This window comes from Colobus angolensis, unplaced genomic scaffold (genome assembly GCF_000951035.1).
Source record: "Colobus angolensis palliatus isolate OR3802 unplaced genomic scaffold, Cang.pa_1.0 Scaffold233, whole genome shotgun sequence".
Taxonomy (NCBI): Eukaryota; Metazoa; Chordata; class Mammalia; order Primates; family Cercopithecidae; genus Colobus; species Colobus angolensis.
Window position 1 is genome coordinate 2,117,247 of NW_012115522.1, and position 23,189 is coordinate 2,140,435.

The window sequence follows — 23,189 nt, forward strand, 5'->3', positions numbered from 1 at the left end:
ACCCCGCGTCTCGCCCGGGTCGCCCAAGCCTGCACCGCCGCGGCCCGCGGCGGGAAGGAGGGCAGGGGGCCAGGTGGGTGCCCCGCGGCCAGTTCCTTCCACCTGGGCGTCCTGAGATTGAGGTCAGGTGGAGGAGATGCCTTTTTCGTTGTTTTTGGACAGTCGAGAAAGTTTTGGTTTTGCCTGAAGTCTCATTGGTCATCGTTCAATAAATAGCTTAAGTGCCAAGATTCTTGTGGAATTGTATCTTTCTGACATTCTCTTAAGTCTGCAGGGAGGGTAGAGAAAGCAGATAAACCGAGTACATTTAAGTCATCTGTAGACCCAGGGAGTGGAGAGAACCCCAAAAGTCAGGGGAGAAGGTGGGCTGGGTCTTGGCTTTGATAGTAAAAAGCAGCGTGACTGGGCGAGTTGCTTTAAATAAGATAATGTATTTGAAAACACTTTATATACAAGGTTCTATCATTGGGGTCACTATTACTGTCCCAGGGGATGACTTTGCCATTGATAAGACTTTGATTAGAATCATTTAAGTACCAGAGACAACTAAGAAGTTGTAGCTTCTTAGCAAAATCAAGTGTTAATTTTTATGTAGAAATTATAGGTTGTTTTCCTCTTCTTTGCTCTCTTTTGTGTATATTGAGACGTACAGATCAACCAGTTGACATAAGCTTTGTTGGTTTGTCCTTCTCGGGGAAATTGGCTTCTCATTTGAAGTTATCTCATCTATGGGAATTGGTTTGTCCTGTTTCTGCTAGGTCCGATTAAGGCTGTCAGGTGAGTTTTTTTCCTTAAGAACTTAATTACTTTAAGTTCTCAACTAGTGCAAGATTGAATCCTGCTTTGCTTCACTAATCTCGTACTCTGACAACACAAAGTAAACGTCGATGCAATTCTGAAAATTTTCAGAAGCGTCAGTTTTTAAATATTCAGGTATTTGTATTTCAGTTTACTTCCAGTTTACCATCACAATAATTTAAAGAAAGAAGCCAAATGAAACATATCTGGGAATTGATTCTGAAAGGATGGTTTCAGCACATTCTTAAAATTTCCTTTTCACAAAAAACTTGGAAATGTCAGTGCTAAAAAGAGGCCGCGAACCAACCACCACAAAAGACATCTCAGATATTTAGAGCCCTTCTTTCCCTCTCCCTTTCTCCATTGGTTTCACTTTTTGAGGGGAATTCGTATGCTTTTCACTTATAAATTGCAATTGATAAGGTTGTAATAAACATCAGAGTTTAGAGGAAGGCAAATAAATAATAGTTTTAGCTGTGGAATGGATGTGAGCTGATCCTTGGGTTCAACTCATTTTTTAAATTGAGGTTTACCCATAGATTCCATTAGTCTATATAGAGAAGTGCATTATTTGGTGTAAAGTACCTCCTGAGTTCACTTAGTGCCCATTCTTAGCCTTATATTTCCTGACATGCATGTGGACTTCTTTTTTCAGTGATTACCACACATAAATTTGTTCTTTTCCATTTTTGCTATGAAGTAATTGTTAACGTAAGTAAAAAGGTTATTATGGAATACAGTGTGGTGGGATTCTAAATCCAGTGATTTTTAAAAATTGGTATCTAAAGTTTTTATAGAAAGACTAAAATAGGCCAGGCACGGTGGCTCACGCCTGTAATCCCAGCATTTTGGGAGGTCGAGGCAGGTGGATCACCTGAGGTCAGGAGTTCGAGACCAGCCTGCCCAACATGGCGAAACCCTGTCTCTACTAAAAATACAAAAAATTAGCCAGACGTCGTGGTGGGCGCCTGTAATCCCAGCTACTTGGGAAGCTGAGGCAGGAGAATCGCCTGAACCTGGGAGGCGGAGGTTGCAGTGAGCCAATATTGTGCCACTGTGCTCCAGCCTGGGCGACAAGAGCAAAACTCCATCTCAAAAGAAAAAAAGATTAAAAACCATTTTTCTTTCCAGTAATTTCTTTTTTTCTTCCTCATATGATCTGTAGGAACCTTTCCCTTAATTTTGAAAAGAATATTACTTTGAATAGTTATTAGTATTATAGTGTATAATTATGACAAATAGTAAAACTTGAGTCCTGATAGTTTCTATCATAACGTATAAGTGCAGGAAGCAACCTTATAAATCACTGTCCACAAATGAGGGGATGAGAATGGGTTACTGTGATGATGTAGTTTTACTGTATAGACTCTGATATTTGGAATCACATTAGCTGTCTTTTGAGGGAAATCTGAAAATTTCCAGAAAACTCTGGTGTATTAAGTCCTTGTGTGATTCAGTGTCTGGTTGTGCTTAGGTTAGGTATTTGGAGTTTTAAGGTAGTTAGCTGATTTATTATTTAACAGTTATCCTCGAAGTGAGAGTGTTTTAGTCTTTTTGCTAAACTGTATGTGGGATTGAGAACCTTAGTTATTTGAAGGTTAAGCATTAGGCCCTAATTCAGTAACAGGAAGAGTTGTAATGGCTAATTTGTCAGGAATATTTTTCTAGTCATACATTTATTTTAACATTACACTAACAAAAGGAAAAATAAAAAGGAAAGAAGTTCACATACTTTCTTCATCCTAACAGCTTTTCTTTTCCATGCCAGTTTGTGCTCACGTGTATGCAATTTTACATAATTTTAATATTACAACCTTTATTTTGCCTTTCTTCATCTGAGATACAAAGCTAAACAACTAGAGAAAAAGGGGTAAGTTTTTGTCACAAGATCTTCGAGTTCTATTTGCAGATCTTGTTTGTTTTCCAATGTTGTTGTTCAGACTGTACAACTCAACAGATAACTCTTGTGTGCGGTCCATGCACTGCACAGAACAGCCATTCATACATTATTAACCTGTCTAATCATTACAGGAGCTGAAAGTTTTGTAGCCATAATTGGTGGGATTAGTTAGATCAGCAACATTCTCCTTTCCAGGAATTTGATGTTTTCTAACTTTAGGTGGCTTAAAAAACATTTAATAGTTAAGCAAACTTTTGTCGAGTGCCTGCCAGGTATCTAGCTTATATTAGATAGGATAAGAGCTTAATGCCTTTTTTCAAGGGATTTCCTGTGTTTAAATCTGTGTAAGATCAACTATCAAAATAAGTAAATACCTGTAAAAGGTGTTTGGAATACCTTTGTTACCTATCTAGACTAAGGGGGTAGAACTAGGAAATGAAATAAATGAAGATAGAAACAGTGAAATAGATTATTTCAGGTGTTAGGGAGAATGGACAAGAAATTTATTTCAGGAGATATTTCAAATGAGTTTACTTTGCATTTTCCAATACTTGGCGTGGTGAAAGACACAGAAGTATGTAATAATGTCTAATAGAGTCAGTGCCTTGGTAATCATGATCTAGTATCTCAATGGAGGGACTGTTACACAGCGATTAAAATGATGACAGTCAAAACCGTTTAACAAGGAAGATCATTTTCTCTGTTAGTGGAAAAAGAATGTAAAGCTGTATGTGTAACTGATCAAATCTATTATGATTATTACTATGTAAAAGTGTATACAGGAATGGGCAAGAGCTAGAAAGAAACATGAAAAAGTGAAATTGATTGTTCTTATTAGGGGGATTTTACTTCTTAAAAGTTTTCTTAGGGTTGCCTGGTACCATCATATTAAGTTTCTTAAAGCATGCTTTATGGTTCATGCCTGTGAGGAAATGACTGTCTTGGGCTTGAAAAGAAAATGCCTGTGAAAAGATTAGATTAAAAGATAAACAGCTGTAGCAGGCTGCTAGTTATTAAGTGCTAGGCGAATGACAGGGAAATAAGGGAATCGAGAGTTTAGACTTCACTGAGGAGGGTGAACTTTAGTTGGACTTCCAGGGAGGAAGCTTATGATGTGAGCACGGGGGAGGGGAGGGCATGGATTCTTCGAGGAGGAAGTATGGCCTGAGAGTGAGGACACAGAGACAAGAATGAGCAAAGCAGGTTTAGGCAGCAGAGACGAGATCTGCCTGCCAGAATGGAGATTCTGTGAGGATAGCTAGAGAATGATGGGATGGGAAAGGTCAGGTGGATTGCAGGAAGCCCTCAATGCGGCCAGGCCAGAAGTCTGGACCTAGGGTGGCTGGTCCATGCACTCTGTTTTGCTTCTTGTGACCTTGTGTGGGTCTTAGACACAAACACAATGGAGAAAAATTGGTAGATCTCAAAGCAAGATTGGAAACCTCAGTAGATGACTGATTTCTGGCGTAGCTGAGCAGGATTTAAAAGCGCTTGCTGAAAATGAAGGCTTGTGGATGGGCAGCGTAAGGAAGCCGGTCAAAATTAAGCAGCTGTGACTCAGAAGGCAAAGGAAAAACCCAGCAAGTGCGAGGAAGCTTAGAAGATGCTGGTAGTCAGTGAAGATGAAGACATAGGTGACCCTTAGGAAATGAAGGGACAGAAGAAGGTGGCTTTGACCCCTGGGGTCATTGGTGATTCTTCAGTCTTCTCAGAGAGATCACTGACAGATGTGGAGCCAAAGAGGACCATGGATGGAAATTTGCTAAAACAGAAGATACTTTTTTTGTCAGCATCTGCTTAATATGTTAATGGTGAATGAGACACACATCTATTACAACATTGTTTTGTTTCTGCTGTCAACTCAGTGACTGAAATTTGCATATATGCACATAGGGCCAGAGGCATTTTAAGAAGAAGGTACACTCAAATTCTTTTCCCCAAATCTCCTGTTTTTTTTTTTTTTCTTTTGCGACAGGGTCTCCCTCTGTTGCCCAGGCTGGAGTGCAGTGGCATGATCGTCACTCACTGCATCCTCAACCTCCTGGGCTCTAGCAGTGCTCCTGCTGCAGCCTGCTGTGGAGTTGGTACACAGGTGTGCACCACCATGTCTGTCTAATTTCAATATTTTTTTGTAGAGATAGGGTCTCACTTTGTTGCCCTGGCTGGCCAGACCTCCTTTCAAGAAATATACATTTATAATATAAAATACGATGTTGTTTAATTGGCATTAGCTTTTACCCTCTCACCTCCATAAAACGATGACTGACTTTTCCACTTAAGTGCTGAAAATGGAAGAAACCACTGACAAAACTATTAGTTAAGGAGATGGATTGAAGTGCTGATTGAGTGGAAATGGATGTATTGATCTCTGTGCTTGCTCATCACGTTCCCCTTGTGTTTGACAGAGCATGTTCTTAAAAAAAAAAAAAATTCGGCCAAGATGAGCAGTGTGCCCTGTGACCTCAGAAGTGCATGAAACTAACTGGTCCACTCCACACAAGTCCGTGACTTAACTGTATGGGGCTTTTGCTCTCAGGAGATAAAGATATCTTTAGAAAATGGTATCCATTAGTCATTCATTTCAACAGCATCGATTGACGAAAAAGAAAATAGCTGCTTTTTGACAAGTTTCTATTTGCAAGCAGTGGAGTTCAGTGCTTTTTAATGCTTTATTTTATTCTTCAAACCAGACTTTGAAAAGGAATTGTAGGCCAGGTGTGGTGGCTCACCCCTGTAATCCCAGCACTTTGGGAGGCCGAGGTGGGTGGATCACTTGAGGCCAGGAGTGTGAGACTAGACTGGCCAACATGGTGAAACCCTGTCTCTGCTAAAAATACAAAAACCAGCTGGGTGTAGTGGCGAGTGCCTGCAATCCCAGCTACTTGGGAGGCTGAAGTGGGAGAATCACCTCAATCTGGAAGGCAGAGGTTGCAGTGAGCTGAAATCGCACCACTGCACTCCAGCCTGGGTGACAGAGCAAGACTGTCTCCAAAGTAAAAGGTAGTAATTGTAGCATTTCTATGTAACAGAACCTCAGAGAGGTTAATTAACATTCCCAGAACTACAAAACCCACCTGTGCATTTACTGCAATGTTGGACATCATTATCTTTAAGGGGATCTTGCAATCCTGAGATCACTTCATTTTCAGAGATGTGCAGGATACACTGGAAGCATAAGTCTTAATCTTCCACCAAAAGAGCTCCCAGTCTTGTTGATAATAAGAGATGCCTGTGTGAGTTCATTGGAAGAACATATGTACCTAGTGCACTGATGGCAGCAAATCATGAATTAAAGAAATGGGGGCGGGATTTGAGAACAGCACAGAAGACAGCTTGAGCGGGCCCCTTGGCTCCAAGTCCCACTGCGGTGACGTGGAGGAGTCCAGATGGGTGCTGCACATGCAGTGGATTTGTGTTGGCATCTGAGGATCACTGAACTTGGGAAATCCCCTGCGAAGCCTCTGATTTAGATGACTGGGTGAATGCTGGTGTCATTAACTGAATCAGAAGCACAGGAGAAGCAGGTTTTAGGGTGGAGGTGTGGGAAATGATGAGTTCTAGTCTCAGACAGTCCAACAGTATGTCATCAGTGCTTATGTGCCATGTACCTTGCCTGCAACTATGAATAAGATGCAGTGTGCCTGGAAGCAACTCAGCACAATTGGGTTTTAGGTGCCTGAAGTGCAGCCAGGTGGATGGATCCAGAAGACTATTGTGAATATGAGTCTGAAACGAAGGGACTGGACATAGGTGTAGATTTGGGAGTCATTACTGTAGGTAGAAGATAGAGCACCTCAGGTGTGTCTGTGATAGAGGTGGTCACAGAGGCCAAGAAGAGCAACCTCAGGAGAATCAGGTGAAAGCAAAGTTGTGGATGCCTAAGAAGGAAAAATGTGTCAAAAGAGTGAAAGGTCAGCAATCACATGTCACAGGAATGGCTGCGTGATTAACACAGAATTGTGTTCAGTGGATTTGGTGTTCTGATGGTCAGTGTTAATGTTCAGGATAATTTCACTGAAATGAATTAGTGTTGGGCATTGGAAGTGGGCTGAGGAGTGAGTGGGCATGCCAGTATGGAGGCAGCGAGTCTCAAGAATATTCTTTCAAGAAGCTCCAGGTAGAAGGGGGAGGGTTCAGAGTGGTACCTGGAGGGATAGGTACTTTTTTTTTTAATTTTTGGAGCTATTTGAACCTTGTATAGATAGGGCCAATAGAGAGAAGTTTTTGAAATATGGGAGGAAGAGAATAATTATATAATGGGAAAGCCCTGGAATTTCAAGCTTCATTTTCTTGATGGGGTAAAATGTGAGGTTATTGAAAGTAGGAGGAATTTGGTGAGCTGGGGTATTCTGAGTAGTGAATGTGTAGGAATATGGTTGAAGGACCCTAACTGTATTTTCTATCTATTGAGGGTAGTGGGGTCATCCATTCCAAGTTTTTTCTTCTTGGTTTTTAGATATAAGTCACATCCCCAAAGTGTACCATTACTGGGTTTTAGTTTACTCACAGACTTGTGCAGCCATCGTTGCTATCCAATTCCAGAACATTTTCATCACCCCACAGAGAAACCTTGTACCTGTTAGCAGTCACTCTCCATTTCCCACTCCCCAGCCCCTGGCAACCACTAATCTACTTCCTGACTCTGGATTTGCTTATTCTGGACATTTAATACATGGAATCCTATATTATGTGGACTTTTGTATCTGGCTTCTTTCACTCAGTATAATGCATTCAGGGCTCATCCATGTTTTGTCATGAATCAGTGCTTCATTCTTTTTATAGCTGAACAACATTCTGTTACACAGATATGCTGTGTGTTGTATTCATTCATCAATTGATGGGCATTTGGCTTGTTTCCAATTTTTAGCTATTATGAATGATGCTTCTCTGAATATTTATGTACAAGCTTTTGTGTAGACATGTGTTTTCATTTTTCTCATATATGCATATATATAGGAGTGGCATTTCCTATATGTAGGAATATATAGGAATATATATAGCCTGGGCAACAGAATGAGACTCCATCTCTAAATAAATAAACAGTTTAAAAAAGAAACCAATCAACCTCAGAAGACTAACATGGGTCATATAGTAACTAACTTTTGAGGAACTGTTTTCCAAAGCATCTGAACCATTTTACATTCCCATAGAAATGCATGAAGGTTCCACTTTCTCCACATCCTCACCAACACTTGTTCTTGTCTCTCTCCATGAGTATTGCTATCCTAATGGATATGGAGTGGTATCTGTGGTTTAGATTTGCCTTTCTCTGGTGGATAATGTTGAGCATCTTTTCATGTGCATATTGGCCATTTGTATAGCTTTGGAGAGATCTCTATTCACATCTTCTCCTTATTTCAAATACTGTTTTTTTGTCTTTTTATTACTGAGTTGTAAGGCTTCTTCATACATTCTGGATACCATTCTGTTATCAAATAGATGATTTACAAATATTTTCTTGATTTTATGGGTTGCCTTTTCACTCCCTTGTGTCCTTTGATTCATGAAAGTTTTACATTTTGATGAAGTTCAGTTTATTTTCAGTTGCTTCTGATTTTACTGTGATTTCTGAGAAACCATTATCTAACATCATGTGGATTTCGTTTGTTTTCTTCTCAGAGTTTGATAGGTTTAGTTCTTACATTTAGGTCTTTGATCCAGTTGGAGTTTTGAATGTGGTGTGAGGTAGGGATCCAACTTCATTCTTTTGCACGTGGATATCCAGTTGTTCTAGAACCATTTGATGAAAAGACTGTTGTTTCTCCATTAGATTGTCTTGGTATCCTTGTCAAAATCAATTGACCATAACTGTGACAGTATGTCTCTAGACTCCCAATTCCATTCCATCAATTTATATATGTCTTTCCTTATGTAAGTACCGTGCTGTCTTGATTACTCTACCTTTGTAGTAAGTTTTGAAATGGGGAGTCAAGTCCTCTGACTTTGTTTTTCTTTTTCAAGATAGTTTTGGCTATTCTAGTTCTGCCTTATGAGTTTTTTTTTTTTGTTTGTTTGTTTGTTTTTGAGACAGTGTTGCTCTTCTCACCCAGGCTGGAGTGCAGTGTCATAATCTTGGCTCACTGCAGCCTCTGCCTCCCGGATTCAAGTGATTCTCGCACCTCAGCCTCCTGAGTAGCTGGGATTACAGGTGCCTGCCACCACGCCTGGCTAATTTTTGTATTTTTGGTAGAGACAGAGTTTCACCATGTTGGCCAGGTGCCTTATGAGTTTTTTAAATACCTGTTTGTTAGTCTTCTGAGGTTGATTGGTTTCTTTTTTAAACTGTTTATTTATTTAGAGATGGAGTCTCATTCTGTTGCCCAGGCTGAAGTGCAGTGCTGTGATCATAGCTCACTATGGCCTTGACCTCTTGGGCTCAAGAGGTCTTCCCACCTCAGCCTCCCAAAGTGCTAGGATTATAGGCATGAGCCACTGCACCCAGCTGATTCGTTTCTTGAGTATGAACATTTTATGTTTTTGGTCACATTGGATTATTTTATTTGTTTTTAGATATGGGGTCTTGTTCTGTTGCCCAGGCTGGAGTGCAGTAGCACAATCATAGCTCATCACAGCCTTTAACTCCTGGGCTCAAATGATCCTTCCATCTCAGCCTCCTGAGAAGATGGGCTACAGGTGCATGCCACTACACCTGGCTAATTATTTTTTAAAAATTTGTTTTAGGGACAGATTCTTGCTGTGTTGCTCAGGCTAGTCTTGAACTCCTGGCCTCAGGTGATCCCCCTGCTTCAGACTCCCGAGTAGCTGGGGGATTATTTTAATTATTTTCACACTACCATATCTCCTCTCCTAACCTGGCATCTCATTGCTACGTTAGCCATGTTAGAGCTCAGTTATATTTTAACCTTTTATTTATTTAATACATTTTCATGTTTACTAGTAACAATATAAAAGTAGTGATTAGGATATTTTACATACTTCTTTTTAGAAAACAAAGACCAATTTGCTTTTTACTTATATGGTATCACGTAATTTTTTTCTCCCAGGGTCAGCAGATCTCAATAAAAAAGGGGGTCCCAAGTGACTTATAAATAGAACAAAGTAGTATAAGTAGTGTTTCCTGCTATGCCATTAAATATTAGATTCCAATTGGGAAAACAAGTCTTTCCTACATAAATATCATTGATGAATGTTTTATTTATGAAGGTGTGTAGACATGGAAAAGTATTGGGTATGTGACACTAATTGGTTGAAAATAGGATCACATGTGGCATGCAAAGTTTGCGGTTGAATAAGTAAATCTTACAAATAGTTTATTATCTACCTTTAAAAAATGAACCCAAGTGAATTTAACAGTCAACTATAGATATTTAGGAACTTGACTGGTAGGTAAAGGGAGGTACACTTATGTTTCTGGATAGTAAATTTGGTTTGGAAATTATTACTAATTTTCTGGAAAAGCAAGTTACTAAGTAGGCAACTCAGAATTATTTTGTTCAAACTGAGAATGATGCATTTCTCCAGATGGAACATGAGTTTTGTAAAGGGAGTCTCCCAGGCCCTGCCCGTATTTCACTATGATGTCATTGGGGTGGGAGCCATAGCTGATGTGTACATCGAAGAAAGACTTGTTTTAAATTATTGTTCACTTTTACAAGGTGACTAATATGCTGGCTGAATAAACTGAGTTGTCAACTGTTGATATTTTAATATTCATTGTGGGGAATTTGCCCTGGAAAGGAATCTTGTTTGGGAAATAATACAGGATCTTTAATGTTGTTGGTGGAATGTATTAATTTCTTCCTTTCTTTCCTCTTCCCCTTCCTCCCTTCCCACTTCCCCCTTCTCCCATCCCCTTTCCTTTTTTCCTTTTTCCTTTCCTTTCCTGGCTCATGAGTACGTCAAAGCATTCGTGGTTCTGAGTATTGTAAAGCTTGATTAGTCATGAAATAAACTTACAGTGCTACCTTAATATCACTCTTGCTTTTAATTGCTTTTTATACATAGTACTAATTAAATTATAATCTTGCTATTTTAGGCTTCACTATGAATAAACTTGTCCATGTGTTACTTATAATGAGTATTGAGTGCTATATTTTAAATTGTGAAATACAATATAATATTTACCATTTTAGCCTATGAAGTGTACAGCTCAGTAGCATTGTGTACATTTCACATTGTTGTATCACCATCACCACCATCTATTTACAGAACATTTTTCATCTTGCAGAACTGAAACTCTATCTCCATTAAGTAACAACTCCTCTCTCATTTTCCCCCAACCCTGGTAACCCCCATTTTACATTGTGTCTCTATGAATTTGACTACCCTAGCTACCTCATGTAAGTGGAATCATAGTCCTTTTGTGACTTGCTTATTTCGCTTAGCATGATGTCTTCAAGGTTCATGTTATGGTGCGTCAAAATTTCCTTCCTTTTTAAGGGTGAATATTGCAGTGTATGTATATACATTTTGTTTATCCATTCATTTATCAGTGGGTGCTTGGGTTGCTTCCGCGTTTTAGCTGCTGCCATGAACACGGGCACACTTTAGTGCTGTTTTTACAAAGGCAGTGCATAGCAGCTAGGCTCTTTTTAATTTAGTATTTTAAACCAAGAGAAAGGTATTGATCTTTTGGATTTTTGGTAGGTGTTTTTTGTTTTTCCAGGCTAAGTTTAAGGCTTAAATTTGTAACTGCTATTTAATCATTGTTTTTGCTTTTTTTTTTTTTCCATTTTCGGACAGGGTCTCCCTCTGTTGCCCAGGCTGGAATGCAGAAGCATGATCTTGGCTCACTGCAACTTCTGCCTCCCGAGTTCAAGTGATTCTCTGGCCTCGGCCTCCTGAGTAGCTGGGAATTACAGGCGCCCACCTCCACACTCGGCTAATTGTTGTATTTTTTGTAGAGACAGGGTTTCACCATGTTGTCCTCACCACTGCTTTGCTCTCTAAGCATTATATACAGCAAGAAGTTTTCAGTGGCGAGTGTGTCACATTTAAAATCTTGTAGCAATATAATTTAATTCAACCAACTAGTAACATTTGATGGTACACTAGCTATGGCATTTTATATTGAAATGCATTTCATATATCTGACCCTTAAGCTTGCTTCAAATCTCATTGCCTTTATTTGCTTGGGTGTGTGTCCTAGATGTTCTGCTTGTGTATATATTCTCAATAGTCCTTTGAAAAGCCTTCTCTTAATATCCTTTAATCCACAGGGTTGGATTTACATATTAAAGGCCATCTTTGATGGGTGTTGGATGTAAGGGACATTTGTAAGTTGCCATCTTAGGACAAAATGAGTTTAGGTTAGATGTATTATTAGTTATTAGGTGATTTTTTTTGTATTATTTTGGATTTTCCAGGATTGGTCCCTTAATCACACCATTTAATTCTTCCAAGTTACTGGTTTTATCTGATGACATACATGGTGTAGGGAGTGGCAGAGGGAGAAGCTGTTAAGAGCATAGGAGAGAAACGTGAATGCTGAAGGACAGTGTTTGGCTCCCTTCTTAAGATAATTTGAAATGAAGGAACTGCACTATTGTAGGGAAAATATTTGATGAACCACCCATTTTTTTGAGGCCTGCATTCTAGATGTATTCTGTATGAGAACTGCACTTGCAGTTCTTCTGTGCAGACCAAATGTTCTTGCAAGAAACTAATGACCAACTTTGTGGTGGGTGGTGAGTCACAGTAGATTTCCGGAGAGTTGATAATGTGCTTGTGTATGATATAGATTTGACTGTGAGGAGCCAGCTGATACAATATGGTCAGATTGCATTAAGCAGTGGTTTTAAGAAACTCTCATGGACCTCTGGGCCTGAGGAAGTGAAGGGGTAAAATTGCGTGTCTGAAAAATTGTTGCAGTGTGGCTGAGACTTGCTTGCAGCATTTCTGTGATTGATAGTCTAGAGTAGATTTAAACACAAAACGTTAGAAATAGATTTTAATGCTAGTTGACCACATTAGAACAGATTTGTCTTTTTTGGGTTAGTGTTCCACATTTAGGTCAAACATAACTCTAAAGTTTTCCTTTTGATTCTCTTTGCTGTTTGCTTGAAAAATGTGTGGCTTAAAGAGAGACCACTAACTACTTAGTACTTTTTGAATATGTATTTAAGAATAAATGTAAAATAACTGATGTGAGAAAAGTTAAGTTTTGGCTAGTACAGGGAAGGAAGTTTTTGTTTTGTTTTGCTTTTTTGCATTTGGCTTAATTATATGAGTTAAAGTGAAAAAAACAATTACCTTTCTTAAGAGTGGAAACACTCTTAAGTTATAATGAATATGACATTGACCTTGGCCAAGGTTCTTTAGGAAGTACAGAATAACTCTGACATGGTATTGTTCCTTTCCTTATCTTCTTCTTTTCTTTTTATTTTTAAGACGGAGTCTTGCTCTTTCGCCCAGGCTGGAGTGCAGTGGTGTGATCTTGGTTCACGGCAACCTCCACGTCCTGGGTTCAAGCGATTCTTGTGCCTCAGCCTCTTGGAGTAGCTGAGACTACAGGCACACGCCACCACACCTAGCTAATTTTTTGTATATTTAGTAGAGACGAGGTTTCACCATGCTGGCCAGGCTGGTCTCAAACTCCTGATCTCAAGTGATCCACCGCTCTCCGCCTCCCGAAGCGCTGGGATTACAGGCATGAGCCACTGTGCCTGGCAGAGCTTATCTTTTAGTAGTGGAGATAAGGGAAACAGAAACAGTTTCATACTTTGGGTCAGAAAAATATAAGAATATAAAAATATGAGATCATAAACAAGCCATGGTCTTTACTTTTTTAGAACAGCTGTATTGAGACATCATTCATGCCCCATACAATTCAACCAATTCAGTTATTTTTAGTTTGCTCCCAGTTGTATAGCCATTGGCACAATCAATTTTAGAACATTTTCATCAGTCCTGAAAGAAAACTGTACCTGTTAGCAGTCACTCCTTGGCCCTAGACAACACTAATTTATTTTGTCTCTATAGATTTCCCTATTCTGGATATTTCAAGTAAGTAGAATCATACAATATATGGTGTTTGATGACTGGCTTTTTTCACTTAGTGTTAGCTTCGTACACAGTGTAGCTTTTATCAGTTCTTGATATAGTTTGGCTGTGTCCCCACCCAAATCCCATCTCGAATTGTAGCTCCCATAATTCCCTTGTGTTGTGGGAGGGACCCAGTGGGAGATAATTGAATCATGGGGTCAGTTTCTCCCATACTGTTCTCGTGGTAGTGAATAAGTCTCACGAGATCTGCTGGTTTTATAAGGGGAAACCGTTTTCGCTTGGCTCTCCTTCTCTTCTCTGCCGCCATGTGAGATGTGCCTTTTGCCTTCTGCCATGATTGTGAGGCCTCCCTAGCGACATGAAACTGTGAGTCCATTAAACATCTTTCTTTTGTAAATTGCCCAGTCTCGGATATGTCTTTATCACAGTGTGAAAATGGACTAATACAGTTCTTCATTCCTTTTTATTACTCAGTAGCATTCTGTGCTAGGGATATACCACATTTACCCTTTTGTCAGTTGATGGACATTGGGTTGTGTCCACGTTTTGGCTGTTATGAGTATCCAAATAATGGTACTGTGAACATTTGTGTACAAGTTTTGTGTTCTCATGGGTATGTATCTAGGAGTGGAATTGCTGGGTCAGGTGGTAACGCTGTTTAACTTTTTGAGGAGCTGCTGGACTATTATCCAAAGTGACTGTACCATTTTACATTCTCACCGGTAATGTACAAGGGTTCTAATTACTCTACACCCTTGCCAACCCTTGTGATGATTTGTCTTTTTGATTATAGTTATCCCAGTGGGTGCAAGGTGGTATTTCATTATGGTTTTGATTTGCATTCCAGTGTTGAATGATATAGAACATCTTTTCTTGTGCTTATTGGCCATTTTTGTATCTGTTTTGGAGATGTATATTCAGATCCTTTGCCTATTTAAAAATTTGATTCTTTTTCTTTTTTTTTGTGAGACAGGGTCTTACTCTGTCACTTAGGCTGGAGTGCAGTGTTGCCATCACAGCTCACTGCAGCCTTGATTTCCCTGCCCCAAGCCATCCTCCTGCCTCATCCTTCTAAGTAGCAGGGACCGCAGGCTCCCACCACCATGCCTGGCTATTTTTAAACACTATTTTTTTTTTTTTTTCCTAGAGACAGTCTCTCTGTTGCCTAGGCTGGTCTCAAACTCCTGTGCCCAAACAGTCCTCCCAACTTGGCCTCTCAAAGTGTTGGGATTACGGGCGTGAGCCATTGTACCTGGCCTATTTGTCTTTTTATTATTGAGTTGTAAGCGTTCTTTATATATTGTGATGCAAGTTCCTTATTAGATATATGATTTGCAAATACTTTTTTGATTCCCTTTTTCACTGTCGATGGTGTTCTTTGAAGCATACAAATTTTTTTTTTTTTTTTTTGAGACGGAGTCTTGCTCTGTCGCCCGGGCTGGAGTGCAGTGGCCGGATCTCAGCTCACTGCAAGCTCCGCCTCCCGGGTTCACACCATTCTCCTGCCTCAGCCTCCCGAGTAGCTGGGACTACAGGCGCCCGCCACCTCGCCCGGCTAGTTTTTTGTATTTTTTAGTAGAGACGGGGTTTCACAGTGTTAGCCAGGATGATCTCGATCTCCTGACCTCGTGATCCGCCCGTCTCGGCCTCCCAAAGTGCTGGGATTACAGGCTTGAGCCACCGCGCCCGGCCGAAGCATACAAATTTTTAATTAAAACTTTTGTTATTGTTTTTAGTGACAAGATCTCTTGCCTGGGCTGTAGTGCAGTGGCACAGTCATAGCTCACTGTAACCCTGAACTCCTGGGCTCAAAGGATCCTCCCACCTCAGCCTCCCCAGTAGTTGGAATTATAGGCATGTACCATCATGCCTGGCTAATTTTTGGTTGTTGTTTTTTTTAGAGCTGGGGGAGTTCTCACTATATTGCCCAGGCTGGTCTTGAACTCCTGGCCTTAAGTGATCCTCCCATCTCAACCTCCTAAAGTTCTGGGATTACAGGCATGAGCCACCATGCCCAGCCCCAGAGTTTTTAATTTTGATGAAGTCCAGTTTATCTTGTTGTTTGTGTTTTGGGTGTTCATTTCCTAACCCAAAGCCATGTGGATATACACTTATGTATTCTTCTAAGAACTTTATAGTTTTAGTTCTTACATTTAGCCCTTTGATCTGTTTGGAGTTTTGATTGTGATGTGAGGTAGGGATCCAACTTCATTCTTTCGCATGTGGGTATCCAGTGTCTCATCATTTGTTGAAAAGACTGTTCTTTCTCCATTGGGTTTTCTTGGCACCGTTGTCAAAATCAATTGACCATAAACGTGACAGTATATATTTCTGGACTTTCAATTCTATTCCGTTGATTTATATATGCCTTTCCTTCTGTAAGTACTGCACTGTCTTGATTACTGTGGCTTTGTAGTAAGTTTTGAAATTGGAAGGTGAGTGCCCTCTTTTTCCTTTTCAAGATTGTTTTGTCTGTTTTGAATTTTTTTGCATTTCCATATGGATTGTAAGACCTTGTTGATTTTTGTAAAAAAGCTAGTTGAGATTTTGATAGGATTGCCTTGAATCTTGTAGATCAGTTGGGGAGTATTGTCATCTTAACAGTATTGTCTTTCAATTCATGAACATGCAGTGTCTTCCCATTTGAGTCTTTAATTTATTTAAAAAGTTTTTTTTTTTTTTTTAAACTGATATATCACAGTTGTACATATTTTTGGGGTATATGTGATGTTTTTCTTTTCTTTCTTTCTTTTTTCTTTTTTTCTGAGACAGAGTTTTGCTCTTGTCTCCCAGGCTGGAGTGCAGTGGCACGATCTCAGCTCACTGCAACCTCTGCTTCCTGGGTTCCAGCGATTCTCCTGCCTTAGCCTCCCGAGTAGCTGGCATTACAGGTGCCCACCACCATGCCCGGCTGATTTTTGTATTTTTAGTAAAGACGGGGTTTCATCATGTTGGCCAGGCTGGTCTCAAAGTCCTGACCTCAAGTGATTCACCTGTCTCAGCTCCCAGAGTGCTGGGATTACAGGCGTGAGCCGCCGCGCCTGGCCACATGTGATGTTTTGATACTTGTATACAATGTGTGATGTTCAAATCAGAGTAATTGGGATATCCCTCACAAGTCTTAAATTTTTTTCAACAATGTTTTGGAATTTTCAGTGTATAAGTCTTGCATTTCTTTTACATTTATTCCTAAGTATTTTAATATTTTTGATGCTATTATAAATGAAATTGTTTTCTTAATTTCAGTTTCAGATTTTTCATTGCTGGTATATAGAAACACAACTGATTTTTATATATTCTTGTATTCTGCATAACTTGTTCTCAGAGTTTTAGTGGATTCTTTAGGATTTTCTCTGTCTTAGGATTTACTTCTTCCTTTCCAATCTGGATGCCCATTGTTTATTTTTCTTGCCTAACTGCCCTGACTAGAATTTCTAGTACAGTGGTGAGTAGAAATTGGGTAGCAGACACCCTTGTCTCATTCCTGATGTAGGGTGGGAAGCCATCCAGTCCTTCACCATTAAGTGTGATGTTAGCTGTGGGTTTTTGTTGGTGCTCCTTATCAGGTGGAGGAAGTTTTTTTAATTCCTACTTCATTGAGTGTTTGCATTATGAAAGAGTATTGAATTTTTGTCAAATGCCTTTTCTGAAATAAATTACTTTTTAAAATGACTGTTTTTCTTGTTTTCTATCTGCAGAGATTGACTTGCATACCAAATGTGTGGTGGATGTGGATGCGAACAAGGTTATTCTTAATCCTGTAAATACGAATCTTTCCAAAGGAGATGCCCGGTGAGTTAAGAAACAGTGCTATGCTCAGTGGATGTTTAAGTAACTGGAAGCAACTGTGGCTGCTGAATTAAGTTGCATTGAATAGATATTGAATGCCTACCCTGTGGAGACATATTGCCGTCTTCTGCGAGCCTGTACTCAAGTTGAAGAGATGAAGTCTATACTATGGGATGACAATGTGCCTGAATGAGTATTAGAGGTAGTAATTGTATTAGAAGCACAGAGAAGACAGTGAGTGTTACGTTGAGAAGTAATTGAAGGCTTCTTGAAGGAGGTGCAGCTGGTTGGAGGATTAGCTAGGATGTAAATCGGTTCCTTAGCAATAGTGGCTTTTACTTCTGCCAAGTTCAAATGCTGTCAGAGCCCATTTCAAGTGCTGTCTTCATGAAGGTATGCCTGCAGCCCTCAGTGATTTCTTTCCTCTAAATACCTGTCAGTTATAATCTGTCCTACTTAATTTAATCATAGATTGTTTTGGATTGTTACTTCCAGCTGTACAGTGGATTTTAATGTCTTTGGGGGAAAGAGACTCGGGCTGAAGACGAATATTTGAGCATCATTTCTAGATGTGGATGGTAGTATGAACAAAAGGGAAGGGAAGAACATGAATTTGGGGCAAGAAAAGATTATTTTGGGTTTTCTTAGTAAATGGAGGACAGTAAATAAGCTGGGATCAGATTACAGAAGACCTGGAAAGCAGATGAGGAAGTTTGGCCTGTATTTTTGTCAGTAAGATTTTGTTTTTGACAGTTTTTGAGTATTATGATTGAGGATCAAGGAGAATTAGGGAAAGTTGTTGATTGGCAATGTAGAGAGTGGGTCAGAGTGGGGAGAGGCTGACCTTTTATGGAGATCAGCTGTATCAGAGATGTTTTCCTACTGGCCCTGAACGTGGAGAGGACAGGTGAAAGACATTTGGCATGAGGCTTTGTGCAAAGTAGGATTCATAAATCCTGCTAGAAACAGTGCTGTATTTGGCACTCTGCAGATGTTCTTTTGAGTTGTGTTTAATTGAGTTGAAAAGAGCACTGGATTTGGAGTGAGAAAATCTGAAATGAATCCTTCATTATCTTATTGTAGTAAGTTATTTTTATCTTTTTGAACCTGTCTTATGTATCTCACAAGGGTTTTTTTCCACAAAGATCAAATAAGTGATTTTTAAAAGATCTTGCAAAGTGTTCTGTACAGGGGCAGGTTTATTGTTATTGATGTAGAGACACATCAAAATGTACAGCTTGATGAATTTTCTTAGTGAACATACTCCTTATAAGTGGCACCCAGATAAGAAACAGAACGTTACTAGCATGGCAAGAGAGTACATCAGGAGAAGAAGTTTTTCTTTCTTTTCTTTTTGTTCTTTTTTTTTTTGAAGCAGAGTCTCACTCTGTTGCCCGGGCTGAAGTGCAGGGGCGTGATCTCAGCTCACTGCAGCCTCCGCCTCCTGGGCTCAAGCAATTCTCATGCCTCAGCCTCCCGAGTAGCTGGGATTACAGGAGTGCACCACCATGCCCAGCTAATTTTTGTATTTTAGTAGAGACAGAGTTTTGCCATGTTGGCCAGCCTGGTCTCAACTCCTGACCTCAAGTGATCCGTCTGCCTCAGCCTCCCAAAGTGCTGGGATTACAGGTGTGAGCCACCACATTGGGCCAGTTGTTAGTTTTTTTTTTTTGAGACTGAGTCTTGCTGTGTTGCCCAGGCTGAAGTGAAATGGCACGATCTTGGCTCACTGCAGCCTCCGCCCCCCACAGGTTCAACCGATTCTCCTGACTCAGCCTCCCTAGTAGCTGGGATTACAGGTGTCCACCACCATGCCCAGCTAATTTTTGTATTTTGAGTAGAGAAGGGGTTTCACCATGTTGGCCAGGCTGGTCTTGAACTCCTCACCTCAAGTGATTCACCTGCCTCAGCCTCCCAGAGTGCTGAGATTACAGGTGAGCCACCACACCTGACTGGTTACTACATTTTTAAGCCAAAATGTATTCAATACTTGAGTATACATGTCTACCAAGAAATCACCTAGTTCTAGAGAAATTTCAGCTTTGCAAGGTCAGAAACTTTATTTTACTCAGTTTGCTTAATGTTGAGTGGAGTCTTGGGGACTAACATGCCATCTCTTAAGGAGACAGGCAGGACTTCTGATTTTATGTTTACAGTGAGTAAAATATTAATCTCAGCAATCCACTCTTCTCCTTCTTGGTATCAACGAATTGGAAAACCAGGTCAAAACATTGCTGTGAACATAGGATAAGAATGAAGGGACGTTTTTGTCAAATATGGAAAAGATAAATGACAAACTCTTCCTATTCCACACCACTGCTGGGAGCACTCTTGTGACTGAAATACTTGAATCCACCAGATCAGTGTAGTTCTTCTGTGTATAATCCTGGATACACATGGAAACATTTTATCACTTATTTGCTCATGCAGAGCTATACTGCTTATACTGCTAGAACAATTAATATCTTTTTGGAATTTTCTTTTTCCCCTCAATTAATTTTCTGGATCAGTTTTTGGGATTTTCTAAATCTTTGTCAGCAATATATTTCTAAATTGCTTCCCTTTAAATGACTAAATCTTTAGGCCTTGTTTTATTTGAATTATATCTTAAAACTTTTATCCTACAATAAATTTTTGTTGTTGTTTGGAAGCCATGGTGAGATTGTAATAAAACTTTAATGCTTGTCACCATGGTAGGGAAAGTAGTTTCTTTTTGTTGTTGTTGTTTGTTTTTGAGACAGGGTCTCCCTCTGTCGCCCAGGCTGGAGTGCAGTGGCACGATACAGATAGTTTCTTAAGCTAAGTTTTATCTTATGTTTTTGCTTCTTTCTCTCCTCTACCCACCAAACAGGCCTTTCTAGCTAACTCTGTCTAAAAAGTTAATTGGTATACTTAAAACATTGCCTTAAAAGGGATTAAGGTGCATTTTCTTGTAGAGAGTGGGAGCCTCCACTGTATGAATCATTTGTGTTATAAAAGTTGAGGCATAGGTGAGTTTGGAAAATGGAGTGCATTTTCCCATAGGAACTGTTAGTTTCAAGTGAAAAGTTTAACCTAGTGACTAGTTTAACCCACAACTCGAACATACTTTTTTTTTGGTCTCATATCTTTTTTTAAAAATATATTTTGTCTCATATCTTCACATTTCACTGCAATAATCTTAAGTAGTTGTGTACTCAAGGGCCGAGACTGAATAAAATGAATAATCATTCTTTCTGCTTTGTGGAGGACATTCTTATGTGGAAAAGGCTTTTTTTTTTTCCCCCTGCTGTGGGTACGTGGTGATGAAGCATACAATGACTGCTACTTTGCTGTGGTGTCTTCGTGCCCAGGGCACCAGCAGTTTCCCCTCCATCATGTTCGTGCCACCAGCACAGATGTCAACACAGAAAGGAAGGCAGATGCCTTAGTACTGTTATGAAAATAATCCCAACCTCCAGACTCTCTGAAAAGCTCTGGGGAACCCCCAATAGTCCTCAGACTACAATTTGAGAGGTTTAATCCAGTTTATAAGCTTCTAAGAAGCAAATAGATGTGCCTGGTTTATTTTTTAAAAAATTTATTGAGATATAATAGTAATACAATACAATCCACCTGTTTAAAGTGAACCATTCAGTGGTTTTTATTACACTTACTGAGTTGTGCAGCCTGCACCACTTTCTGCTTGTGTACGTCATTTTTATCACCATGTTAATTAATCCAGTTTCTGTCTCTGTAGATGTGAGATTTGCCTGTTCTGGACATTTCCTATAAATGAAATCATACATGAGGTGGTCTTCTGTGATTGGCTTCTTAGCATCATGTTCTTGAGGTTTATCCACTTCGTAGCATTTATCAGTAATTCATTCCTTTTAATGATGAAATAATAGTCTGTTCCATCACATTTTGTTTATCCATTCATCTGTTGATGGGCATTTGGATTGTTTCTACTCTTTTGGCTTCATGGATAATGCAGCTTGTGTACAAGTCTTTGTGTGGACGTGCGTTTTCATTTCTCTTAGATTCGTTTCTAGTTATGGAACGCTTCTGGGTCATATATAACTATATTCTGAACATTTTGAGGAATCGCCAAACTGGTTTCCAAAGCTGCTGCACCGTTTTACGTTCCCACCAGCAATGCGTGAGAGTTCCAGTTTTTAAAAACTCTCATTTACTGTAAAGAAAATGGAGGTAACTCTGGCTAATTAAAGAGTGCATATCCTGCCTCAAGGCATTCAGATTACAATGAAAAAGCAAAACCAAACATAGTGCTGTCCAAGCCAAACACTCCTGGCCAGATTCAGCCCTTGGCTACTGATTTAGAACCCCAGGTTCTGGTAAACTGGATTCTGGTATACTTCTCTATTGAGCAGTACCTACTTATTTTAAAACAATGTTTTGAAAAATTTGAGCAAAATTAAAAAATATGATGTACAAAAAGTTCTACAGAATGAAACACTTTTATGTACCTATCAGTTTAACAAATCCTTGCCAATGCAATTTAAACCTATGTGAACTGCCTTCTGTTCACATAGGAACCCTTTCCCTCTCCACTACAGTTCACCACTTTCTTAAATTTGATCTTCTTTCCCTTGTATTTCTTTACATTTTCACTTTATGGAGGACCTTCTTACGTGGAAAAGGCTTGTTTTTTTTTTTTGTTTTTTGTTTTCCCTGCCATGGGTGCGTGGTGATGAAGCACACAATGACAGCTGCTTTTCTTAAGCATACTTGTTAGTTGTTTGCCCAGTATTATGTGTACATGAATGCCTTTTTCTAGTGAAAGGCCAGATGGGTGACTTGAAAAAGTTTCACTATTCTTATAAAATATAATGCATGATTTTTAAAGACCAAAAAAAATGTTAAAAGGAGCTAAAAATAATATCACCCACTTAGCTTGGGGAAGAAAGCTCAAACTTGGTATTTTATCAAATTTCCTGTTCCTTCTTTTTTTCCTCTTTTGTGTTTCTTTTTCCTTTTAGGTTCCAGGGTTACATGTACAGGTTTGTTACAAGGGTATATTGCGGCCGGGTGCAGTGGCTCATGCCTGTAATCCCAGCACTTTGGGAGGCCTAGGTGGGCAGATCACTTGAGGTCAAGAGTTTGAGACCAGTCTGGCCAACATGGTGAAACCCCCATCTCTACTAAACATACAAAAATTAGCCAGGCATGGTGGTGGGCACCTGTAATGCCAGCTACTCAAGAGGCTGAGGCACGAGAATTGCTCGAACCCAGGAGGCGGAGGTTGCAGTGAGCCGAGATCGTGCCACTGCCCTCCAGCTCGGGCGATAGAGTGAGACTTAGTCTCAAGACAAAACAAGCAAACAAACAAAAAAACAAAGGTATATTATGTAATGTTGAGGTTTGGGCTTTGATCAGTCTTGCCATCCAGACAGTGAACATAGTACTCACTGGGAGTTCTTCAGCTCTTGCCGCCTCCTCCTCCTCCCCTTCCCCCTTTTGGAGTCCCCAGTGTCTGTTGTTCCCATCTTTGTGTCCACGTGTACCCAGTGTTTAATTCCCACTTACAAGTGAGAACATGCAATATTAGGTTTTCTGTTTCTCTTTTGTCCTTTTAAACAAAATCAGAACATAGGCTCTCCCGTCTTGTCTTATTTGTGATGAATTTCAAGGAAGTATGCCATGAAAATTGTTTTAGTACACTTCTAGTTCTTTTGGAGACTGAAACGAGAAGCTATACCTCCTCAGAGGTGCTGCTTTAAACATCAGAACCAAAACCTGAAAGGAAAGAACACCT

The 23,189-nt window shown here is 39.8% G+C and overlaps 1 protein-coding gene across 1 annotated transcript in view; it reads left to right on the forward strand.

Annotated features, from left to right (window-relative positions):
- Window positions 1-23,189, forward strand: part of KIF13B (kinesin family member 13B) — a 231,979-nt gene that overhangs the window by 33,712 nt on the left and 175,078 nt on the right. The window contains exon 3 of the mRNA XM_011944608.1: window positions 17,362-17,455. Within this exon, the coding sequence (XP_011799998.1) occupies window positions 17,362-17,455 (94 nt within the window). The remainder of the gene's footprint in view (window positions 1-17,361; window positions 17,456-23,189) is intronic.